This window comes from Ruditapes philippinarum, unplaced genomic scaffold (assembly GCF_026571515.1).
Source record: "Ruditapes philippinarum isolate M1 unplaced genomic scaffold, ASM2657151v2 ctg61_1_1_1_1, whole genome shotgun sequence".
NCBI lineage: Eukaryota > Metazoa > Mollusca > Bivalvia > Venerida > Veneridae > Ruditapes > Ruditapes philippinarum.
In genome coordinates this window covers 428,570-440,023 of record NW_026861844.1, presented here as the reverse complement: position 1 = coordinate 440,023, position 11,454 = coordinate 428,570, and the positions used below count along the sequence as shown (strand labels likewise).

The 11,454-nt window shown below is 32.6% G+C and overlaps 2 protein-coding genes across 2 annotated transcripts in view; one reads left to right on the top strand and one right to left on the bottom strand.

The window, feature by feature from the left end:
• The first annotated feature begins 1,614 nt into the window (after nucleotides 1–1,614).
• LOC132717067 (F-box only protein 32-like) lies at nucleotides 1,615–8,601 on the top strand. The gene is made up of 8 exons (XM_060700460.1): nucleotides 1,615–1,853; nucleotides 3,198–3,390; nucleotides 3,815–3,908; nucleotides 6,265–6,365; nucleotides 6,529–6,541; nucleotides 6,775–7,099; nucleotides 7,693–7,765; nucleotides 8,203–8,601. Exons 1-8 carry the CDS (start codon nucleotides 1,726–1,728, stop codon nucleotides 8,287–8,289), a joined length of 1,014 nt encoding a protein of 337 aa, XP_060556443.1. The 5' UTR covers nucleotides 1,615–1,725; the 3' UTR covers nucleotides 8,290–8,601.
• A 1,355-nt stretch (nucleotides 8,602–9,956) lies between these two features.
• Nucleotides 9,957–11,454, bottom strand: part of LOC132717081 (tRNA dimethylallyltransferase-like) — a 33,567-nt gene continuing 32,069 nt past the window's right edge. The window contains exon 14 of the mRNA XM_060700479.1: nucleotides 9,957–11,127. Within this exon, the coding sequence (XP_060556462.1) occupies nucleotides 11,100–11,127 (28 nt within the window). The 3' untranslated portion in view covers nucleotides 9,957–11,099. The remainder of the gene's footprint in view (nucleotides 11,128–11,454) is intronic.

The following is an 11,454-nucleotide window of genomic DNA, read 5'->3' as shown; positions in this document are numbered from 1 at the left end:
ATATCGAACTAAAGACGGAAAATTTTGACAGTAGAAAAAAAAACAGTTTGTAAAATGGATCAAACTGTTCATGTCGAATTAATTAGGCTAGTAAATGCGTAAAGAAATAGAAGCAGCTTTACAACTTAAATTGCTGCGTAAAATGCCTACATGTACAAGAGTGATCTGCATTCGTATCATTTGTTTCTTACCATCATGCTCGTCATACATGATAAGCATATATTGACAAACATACAATTTAATTGAATTTTAACCCGTTTGGAGCTCCACACCAAAGTGCCTGTTGGTAAATACTTGTTTTTTAAACGAATTTTTACGTACCTGTCATTTTAAACCGGCTTGAAATATTTTATGAAATGCGGAAACGAGTCCTAAATTATCTCAGTAGACAGTTAGTTTATTTCAATGAAATTGTCCTAATTTGCGTAATGTTGATATGCCAACCTAGATTTGACATACCTGTAGTAATTAATAAATTTTAGATTTCTGTCATCACTGCAGACAACTGTAATCACTGGGACCGGTAATACGATGTGATTACTAAAACAGACAGGTTTTAAGTTCGATCCACAGCAACTCGAGCTATAATTTAATATTCCCGTATATTCCCGTATATGGGCTTTTTAACAGAGATCTCGGTAGGCGCATGGTCTACCGATGCCCGTTAGTTCTCCAGCTGATTCTTCTGGAGAACTCAAAGATTAAATAATTTTTGAAGCTCTGACTTACGTCAATAACTTTATAAAAACTTGCTGTTAAAAGACATCTAGATATACTTAGAATAATTTTATGTTCAAAATCGTTTCAACTTTAAGATATACATGTCAGACAAAAACCGCAATGATGAAACATTTGTTATTTCTATAAATCTTTTTCAATTTTTGGCGCCTGTTCAAGTAATTTACCATTCAAGTTCTACCTTTGTCAGAAGCACCGATTTTGGTGCCAGGAACTTTCTACGTCTCTTTATATGTAAGGTTATTTATTCTGCGCATTTTATCTCCGAGAAACTATTATGCAAACAAATACGACTCATTCATAACACTCGAATCTCGTTTCAATTCCATGCCAGTAGCATTCGAGCGGAATTCACTAAAATTTGCGCATGTATTACTTAGAAGCTTCAGCCCAATTACACTTATTACAATTCAACAGGATATGACCATTTGTTCTTTTTCCGTTAAGTTTGACATTTATGCGTAGCAGAGACATTGTTTCTCTGCAAACTCAATACTAAATGATGTATTTGAACAACCAAAATATTGCAAATGTAAATGACAGACTTGTAGGTTTTACGTATAACAAATATACATTTGTGCATGTATAGAACGACCTAGTTTGACCTACATTCAACAAATACACGCGCAATTCACTCAGATTTTATTTTTCCCTCAAAAATCAAAACAACATCATTTATGGGTGATGTACTTAAGTCGGTTAATGATTTATTTGAACAGGTAAGTTGTACGAGAGGAAAATTGCGGCGCAAATATATTAGATCAGCTGTGTTTGTAAACAAAACCATGTGATTATCATAAACCACGTGGTAAACATTTTAAACCAATCAACGGTAAGCACTTGAGCAGTTTATCCAATGAAATCGATAGTTGTTATTCGCTCCGTAATAATTTCTTAAACTTCCTGAAAAAATGTAAACAGAAAATACGCAATACGCAACAAAAGACTTGTGTGGTACAACAGAAGCTTAAATTTTTTTCGAAAATAATGCCATACTTAGGTCGGGATTGGCGATCTCCCGGAGATGAATGGGTTCGGACAGGGAAAGGATGGGAGAAACTGAAATTGTGGCGTGTAAAAGTGTTCGAAAACCTGAATTCGCACTGTCTTGCAAGGTAGGTCACGGTTTCTATAGCTTGACATAATTAATGAAAATCAATTTCGGTAATCAGCTGATAATTTTATTATTAACCAAATGAGTGACAGAACTGATGCTGTATCATATGGCTCATAATGTCACTGGCAATGTTAAAGCTACTTGTACATGCACTTTTAACTGCTTTTCATAAAAAATAAGTGCATTTATATATTATATATATACATAAATGTGCATGTTTAATTGAATTTCGTAAAATAGACTTGCCCAACTTCTATTTTTGGGATTGTTCATAATAAATTTAGGGGGTATTAGGATGAAAATTTGAAGTATGGAGCGGACAGATGCATGGCTGATGGCAACGGATATTATCACTATAGGTTCCAGCAAGATAAATATATTGGGTCAAATTAATTAATTATATATATTAAATGACATATTTCAGGTAGGTACGTGCAGTAATTAAGCTAGTGATATAGAAGTAGAGGGTCTTTAAATATTGTAATTCGTTTAATTAGTACATAAACATGTATATTTGCCATAGGTTAAACAGGTAAACAGACTTAAACCTGGGAACTTACAAGCTGGATCGTGTGGCTAGTTATCAAAACTAGAAGGGATCTTTATCATATATTATTCCATACCTGAACCTTTGACATAATATATTACGTCCAATTATGCCCTAGCATAAACGAAGTTATAAGAAATTGGGCAAGATTGTATGATTTTAGGTCAGTTTATCTATGGATATAAGACGATAATGGAGGCTAACATCTATTGATACTAGAATAAATATTAAAATGTATAAGATTACTTAACTTAAGCATGAATAGAGTCTGGGAACGTTCAAGTCTTCCAAGATAAACTACTTTAGCTGTACCACCATTGAATTTACATGATAGACGTCACGGCACTATTTAGACGTCACAACACTGAAATGACGTTATCCAAAGTGGGCGTTTCTTATAAACTTTGAATTATATTTATTTATTTAATTTGGAGAGAATTGCTCCACGTTGTCATTCATATTCGAGTGCCTATCTCTAGATGTTGTTTTGGCGGGAAATCACGTGCATCACTAAGACAACATGTATCTACTAGATAATCCCACCACAGACACCTAGAGGTACATTATTGACAGTTTGTTAAATGATTTCAAATACCAAGACTACAATGCTGTCCTTTGTTTTATCAGAAGAATCATCATGCTAGAATTAGTGAGAGACAGATGAATTCGTCTGCATGGTATCACCAGATACGTCATTTCAGCACGTCTGTAAAGAAGTGAGAAATGAACACAAAAAAGCTAGCGTAACGTTTGATTATTGGTAAATATTTATGTAGATTGTATTGAATTATTCAGGATACTGCGAATGGCCCTCGAAGAATGGGACACGTGCTATGACGACTTACACAACGTGCACAGACCTTACATCCGGTATATTCGTGCGACGTCACGTGAACAAAAGGTTCTTACTAGTATTAGTGAGGCATTTGTACACCTGGACATGTCAACTGCAGGAAAAGATCTGAGGAGATTCAACTATGTTAACAAGGTAAATTGCAGGAGTCACCTCAGTAAAAAAATGAAAATATAAAAAAAAATACAAAAAATATACTGAATTTGATAGTAAATTGGCAAGCATGAGTTGGTCTGTTTAATCTGAAGAAAGACAGTATTTTATTTATTTGGTGTTAAAATTCTAAGTACATTTTTTACAGTGATAATTATCATAAAATTTCAGCTCCAGCACCAGGGGAGATAACCAGTGTGACTTGCATGAATTGTAACAGAGTGTTATATTATAAGTGCAATATTATTACAGTAGCATCAAATTTTCAAGTTTCAAATGTAAACAAAATTTGTAAATATAATGACAGTATTTAGATATCATTGATATCAAAAGTTTATTCTAAAACTGTACCAACACTTTTGTGAAACTTTGGACATGAAATGTGTTTTTTCTTTTATTATTTTAGCTGCTTAAACTGCTAGTGTGTGACAAGATTGCATTTCTTAGTGGGGCTGTGCAAAAACATATATTTGGTATCATGGAAGAAATGGTCAGTGATGGTAAGTCCCAAATTTTTTTAATGTTTTAATTTCTTTTATTTTTTTGGGTTGGATTTGATATCATACCAACATACAGTAGAGATCATATAACAACTTTTCCAGCTTTACTGTTGGATGAAGACCTCAGGTGCCCTTCCATGCATTATTCATCTGAGTAGAACCACAACCATTCCACAAGCTAGGTAGATAGCTTCCTTACATGATAGAATCAAACGTCCCTGCCACTGAGGTGAGGGGCAAGTAGTTTGAAGCCAACATCTGTAATCACTAGACCACTGTCCCAAATCACCAAGTGAATGTACAAATTTTCATCATTTTACCAATGTATAATGGTTTATCAATTTAGCAATTTCAAAACTGATCTTCAAACAAAAGATCTTAATTTTACAGCCAGGGATGAAATGGCTCAGTCTTAATAATCTTTTGACTACACAATGTTAAATTAATTTTAAATTTGGTAATAACCAAGTACTAGTAGATGCTAAGTAAATGGATAAGGATTGAGACCAGAAATGACTTGAGCAAAATATGGTGTGAAATTTAAAGTATGTACCGGGCACATAAAATCCAAAATATAATCAGTTCAGTAAAAACAAACGCTTTCCTTAGCTTTTAACATTTTGTCTTCTTCATGGAAAAAAAAATGTTTATAAAATCTAATGTATGAATGTAAGATAATCTGGTAAAAACAAAAACCAAGAAAAAACCAATACAAACATAAGTAGGTCAAAACGTGACATACCTACACTATAATATACAAATATTTTGTGGTTACTTCATAATTGTTAACTTGTTACAAAGGACACAATCATGATCATCAAATATATCATGAAATGATTTATAACTGTAACAATATGACCATTTATTTAGCAAATTAATCACAGATTTTATTATACATCTATATATGTATCTTCTTTTTGGGATGGACTCTTTTCTGACTTTGTAAAGTGATGTTTTTAAAACATTTTTCTGAATGACCAAATAACATGAAGTTAATGAGCTGCAAAGTTATAATTAACTTGTGCTGGACTGTTTTCATGGATATTGTTGTTATTTGGCAGCTATGACTGTTCATGATAAAAACTAACCTACTCAACTCAAAGTTTTTATGTTCCACCCCACTTCTTCATTGAACTTACATTCGAGTCATTGTTTACTACTATCACATCTACTTGAAAAGAAAACACAAAATTTGTCATGGATTTTGACAAAGTTATGTCCCCTTATTTCACTGAAATTTTAAGACTGTGTACTATACATTTTCAATGAAATACTTGAGATTATGTTTCTAAACTTAGAATATGTGATCATGTCCTACACTGAAATATTGTGAATGACATCGCATGAAATGAGACAAAATAATTCCCCCATTTAATATTTGACCCTCAATTAAATTAAACCTGTTAATCATCTCCACTTGTTGGAAAGAGAGCAAGACAGTCCTGAAAAATCTAATTTTGACAATTTCATTCCTCTTTTTTGATTTAGAATTTGAGTTCAGTTTTTTTGTACAGAATTTTCTCTGGACATTTTGAGATACTGCTTTAAAACAAGGAATATTTAATTTACAAGTAGGTTGACTATAATAAGGCTGTATTGATATATGCTAACAATTATTTTAATTATCCAATTGTTTGTTTGTTTCATTTTACGCCTATTCCTAACAGTATTTCAGTCATATAGGCGGGTAGTTTCCTAACCATCGTTCCTGGAGAGTTACACCAGTACTAGACTATATGTACCTTCCTCCGTGCTAAACTACCAAAGCATCTCCCGGGGATCGAACCCACACCAGAGTTAATTATCCAAACTCATTGAGATGATTTCAGTTATAAAATTGCATGGAGATTATTTTAGCTATTAAACCTTTAGGAGATTATTTCAGTTATTCAATCTCATTTTAATAATTTCAGTTATTCAGTCAGGTTGCAGATTATTTCAGTTGTTCAATCTCATTTTTATAATTTCAGTTATTCAGTCAGGTTGCAGATTATTTCAGTTATTCAATCTCATTTTAATAATTTCAGTTATTCAGTCAGGTTGCAGATTATTTCAGTTATTCAATCTCAGTCATTTAATCTCATAGAATTTGCTTCAGTTATTACAATCATGTAAATCATACAGAGTTTATTTCAGTTATTAAATCTTCAGGAGATTGTTTCAGTTTTAAATGTTTTGTAGAATGTTTCAGTTATTCAATCTCATTGTGATATTTTCAGTTATTCAATCTCTTTATATAATTCAGGTCCCTTCATTTGATTTCATTTTGATTGTTTCATGTATTTGATTTAATTACGTTTATTCACTTTGTTGCCATCATTCTATCTTAATAATATTCTTATGATGTGTATTTCAGTTATTCGATCTCAGAACAATGTGACTGAAATGCGTCGCCTTGTAAATTTTGCTGCACGATCATTAAACGAACATCGTACAGATCACATTGCAGAATTCACAGTTTGAAATCCATATTCAGTCTTAAATAGAATACAAAACTCAAAATTTCAAATAAAAGAGTAGTTACATTTTATTTATAATTTAAATAATTCTAAATAGTTGAAAGATATTTTTGTTAAGCCAATGATAATTTAAGTTTTTCAGGTCTGTGGAATTTTTAAAGTTATTCATCTCAAGTGAATGTGTCACACATTTATCATGTGTTTTTGCAAACTTGTTCATAATGTTTATTTCACTTATTTATTTCTTTAAAAGCCTGTAATTTTGCTCCTGCATTAAAAAATTAAGCTATTGAATTACACTTATTTGGAACAGTTAGTTTAAAAAAATCCAACTTGCTCAACATCAATGAATGTGTTTAACAAAAATCAAATTGTCAGCTTAACATAAAGCAAAAAACAATTTTCAGGTTTAGTAATTTTTGTGTGTTTTACTGGAATTAGTCCAATTTGCATTTTCCTTATATACCTGCAGAGAAAAGATGACGGAAAATTAACTTTCACAGATCTTCCGGAAGAATGCAGACGTCATATCATTACAACACTGCCAGATCACATGGACATTTTACATCTGGGTCAGACAAATGCATCAAACAATCATATTGTCAATGATCAGTTGCTATGGAAACAGATGTGCTTCTTCCATTTCAACAAACGACAGATACTCAACTTTCATAACCAGAATGATGATGAATCACACACAGACTGGAAGTATATCTATAAAAGATGCTACTTGTAAGTTATTCTATAAATTAACCAAGTGTGGTAAAAGTATTTCTATTAGCCACTGGGACTACACAACTTAATTAAATTGTACAAAATATTGAGCAATTTCAAAGACTATATAATGACTTTTATGATTGCATGAATGTACAAGAGCTGTTGGTAGGACAGCAAGCCTGACTATTTTCAGTGCGAGAGTCTGAATAATGTTGAATTCAAAACGTACAAAATCCATGTGAGAGTTATGAGCCTTATACAGTGAGTGACCAATATAAATTACAAAAAAGTGTGTGCAGTTTCAACTCATTACTTTCAGTAGTTTGGAGATATCAACTTGTGTTCAAGAACTTGACCAAAGTGTGACGACAATAGCTTTCCATACTTTTCTTAGTCAAGCTAAAAATGAATAATTTGTTTCAGGAATTTCAGTATCAAACTCTATCAATTATTGAGTGAGCTATTAACTGTATAATGATCAGATTGCATGAATGTACAGAAAGCTCTTGTTATATATAAATGACACTTGTCTGCAATTCTAGTAATATATATACGGTCAGAATGTTTGATTATACATGTACATATAAACATTTTGTTTGATTTTTTAGACGATTTGGTAGAAGAGAAACATACGCTGATATGCTGGCAATATGCCGCCATTGTAACAACATTTTCTGGCAGGTAAATTCCTAGTTTGTAAATTTTAAAACTTTCTTGGTACATAACCAACTGTCGAAACTATTCATGAGATTATTTCTTCATTGGTGGACAACACATTTTTAACCCAGCCTTTAATGTGACACCTCCCCCACTGGAGAGCTGTGGATTTGAACTTCTAATGGATATGAACTCATATGAGGTGTAGATGTAAAGATAAGTTTTTATTTGAATTTCATAAATCTAGTGGTTTGTACTGCTGTAGAAGGACGGGATATGAAAATAAATTTGTATTCCATGAAGTTACATACATCAATGACTCCTGAGAACTGAGAATTTAATGTACTTATGTCTCAAGTATTTATATGGGAGAGTTTATACAAGATCACTTTACATTAAATCATTATTTAATGATTATCCTTATTTTTATGTTATTAAAGTCTTTGATATTTTTATTTCAGTCACTTGGCCATCCCTGTGTCAGTGATCTTCCACCTAAATGTAAAGTCCTGAGCCCAGAAGAGTTTATTGGACTGTTCCAGTTTTGAAATCCAACTGCTGAACCATCAAGTGGTAACCATGTCAAATTTCACCAATATTGGTAACCATGTAAAATTTCACCAATATTGGTAACCATGTAAAATTTCGCCAATAATGGTTACCATATAAAATTTCGCCAATATTGGTAACCATGTAAAATTTCGCCATAACAACACTATGAAATAGTGAGGAATTCCACTACAATGTTGACAATAGATCATCCATCATACATTAGTAATTGACAGCGAACCATACTGTACTGCTAATAGTGAATCATGCAAAAATATGGACAGTGGGTCATGGTGTATCAGTTACTTTGAATATGGATAGTGGATCATGGTGAATCGCTAACCTTGAATATGGACAGTGAATCATGGTGAATTACTGACCTTGAATATGGACAGTGAATCATAGAACTTGAATATGGACAGTGAATCATGGACAGTGAATCATGGTGAATTACTGACCTTGAAAATAGGAAGTGGGTCATGGTGAATCACTGACCTTGAATATGGCCAGTGGATCATGGTGAATCACTGACCTTGAAAATAGAAAGTGGGTCTTGGTGAATCACTAACCTTGAATATGGACAGTGGATCATGGTGAATCACTGACCTTGAATATGGCCAGTGGATCATGGTGAATCACTGACCTTGAATATGGCCAGTGGATCACTGACCTTGAATATGGCCAGTGGATCATGGTGAATCACTGACCTTGAATATGGCCAGTGGATCACTGTCCTTGAATATGGACAGTGGATCATGGTGAATTACTGACCTTGAAAATAGAAAGTGGGTCATGGTGTATCACTGACCTTGAATATGGACGGACAGTGGATCATGGTGAATCACTGACCATGAATATTAACTTTTGTGCAATACCAATTGATACATGCATTTTGTGATGGCTATATTTCAGTCATTTTGTCTTTCAAATGTTGCTATTAATATTAGAATCTGTTCATAAGGAAAATGTTCATTTGATGAGATATTAATTTGTATATTATAATCTCAATAATTTGGTCAAAAATACCTTCCGTCATCGTTTATCATCATATTAGTACATAGTGCTTTTATTATACAGAATCTACCTGTTGTACATAATGTTTTGTATGTATATATAGAGAAATTTGCTGTTGTTTGATATGTTTGGGTTAAATTATATGCTTGTTGGTATTTATAAATGCATTTCTATCACAGTTGTACATTAATGATCTTTACGGTTGTTTATTTTACTATTGATGTTAACTGACTGATTGTTATTTGTAAAAGCATTTCTAGTATTTAGTGCCACCACTGACTAATTACAGTCCGTGGTGCAACACTTGAGTGAATTTTGCTGTTGTTTTTAACTGTTGAGTTAGATAACCTTCTTGCTGGTACTTAACATTTTTTTGGTGTTTAAAGCAACAGTTTTTGCCAATGTTTTAAGACAGTTGTGTTGCTTGTTGGTAATCAACCATGCAGTTGTTATTTCTGTTTTTTCGGTTGTAATTGAGGTGTCTGGTTCAAAGGGCTTTAATTAGCAATATCAGTAAAATTATGTATGCCAACTGATAACATTGTTTAGTAATGCTAATTGACCAGTTATATAGCAACGTACCTGTAAAACAAACAGAAGCTGTTTTGTATATGGGACTGGTCAGGGACCATCAGCCAGACTTTTTTTTTAAACATTTTTCCATACAGATTTTACAATTTTAATGCTAGATACCTAGAAATTTGACACAGTACAGCTAGATTCTTCTCCAAATTTGATTGCTAGAGTTTGTTTCTTCCTCATCATGTTGACACTTGTATTTGAGATTCGTACCAGGGGGATATCAAGATTGCCTAAATTGTCCTCACTATACATAGTACCTTATGTCTGGACAGATATGTTTGACATAAAAGTAATGCAGATAATGGCTTGGGTGCTTTAATTTTTCTATTTTTAACATAATATACAATATTCCAGCAGCATATGATGAAATTTTGAATGTTCTATTACTTATTCTGTCTGCAAGTGATTAAACATGTAGCTGGTGAGAGGTCAGGTAGTGCATTTACAAGTCAATGTTATTGTAATAGACATAAAACTATAAACGTTTCTGGAAGTTAAATCAATTTATTGATTATAGAAGAAATATGTATTTATTGTTGATAAAAAAGCGACTGATATTCAACATCCACTGAACAAAGATATCAGCAAGTGTTTTAAGGGCCGTCTGGGTTTGCTGATGACTTGATGATTGTCCAGAATTGGTGGTATCCAACCAGTAGAATAAAAATCTCAAATCACGAGAGTATAAGAAAAAAACTGTTCTAGAATATATCACAAATGACTGTGTTCGGTATTGTTTTGTTATTTATTTTAACTGTATATAAGTTTTTAATCATTGTTTTCATCAACATTTGCTTACATTTATGTGACATTGTTATTTTTGACATAAAAAGTTCAAGACAGAATATACATCTTTGTTCTGAATTATACCAACATTAAAATAGGGTTAACCTGTGACTACATCAGGTAGAATTAGATGTGCCTAGTCCCCTTGCTAGACTGTTTATATAGATTTTTTTATAGGTTTAAAGTAACAAAAAGACTGTCCTAGTTCTAGGACAATTAATTCCAACAAATGAATACACCAGGAGTACATTGGATGTACACAATGACCTGGCTAGACTCTGATGCTGCCATTACACTTGAAGAAGTAGAGATTCATTATCTTAACATAATTATCTTTGGTTTGTAAACATTTATAATATCTAACAAAGTTCTTTTGAAGTTAATTTCAAAAACCTTGATTACAACAAATTCACTCCAGCGCCTTTTGTCATGATTTTGATTCATCAGCATCTTTCCTGGAAAAAAAAGATGAACCAGACTGAATAAAAATTTATTAACTGTGGAGTAAATATGAATTTAGAAATTTATTTCCATGCAATTTTATGAAGTGCCCTCTTTAAACATGACTCCATTTTTGGCATTTTAAAAGTTTTTGTAATAAGGGAAAAATATAGGACTCTTATACACTGGCTCCTGTTACAGACCAGAATATCATTCAACAAGAGCTGTCGGTAGGACAGCAACGCTCGACTATTCTTAGTGCTTGATAGTAAAAAAAATGCTTGATAGAGTTACCTCCTCCTGTTTACAGGTTGGGGTCATGATGGTGAACAAGTGTGCAA

What these genes read in the sequence shown, in the direction of transcription:
- LOC132717067 (XM_060700460.1), top strand. Translation starts at nt 1,726, where the DNA reads ATGCCATACTTAGGTCGGGATTGGCGATCTCCCGGAGATGAATGGGTT. An exon ending in AATTCGCACTGTCTTGCAAG is followed by an intron (nt 1,854 to 3,197) that starts GTAGGTCACGGT and finishes TGAATTATTCAG; the next exon opens with GATACTGCGAATGGCCCTCG. An exon ending in ATCTATAAAAGATGCTACTT is followed by an intron (nt 7,100 to 7,692) that starts GTAAGTTATTCT and finishes TTGATTTTTTAG; the next exon opens with ACGATTTGGTAGAAGAGAAA.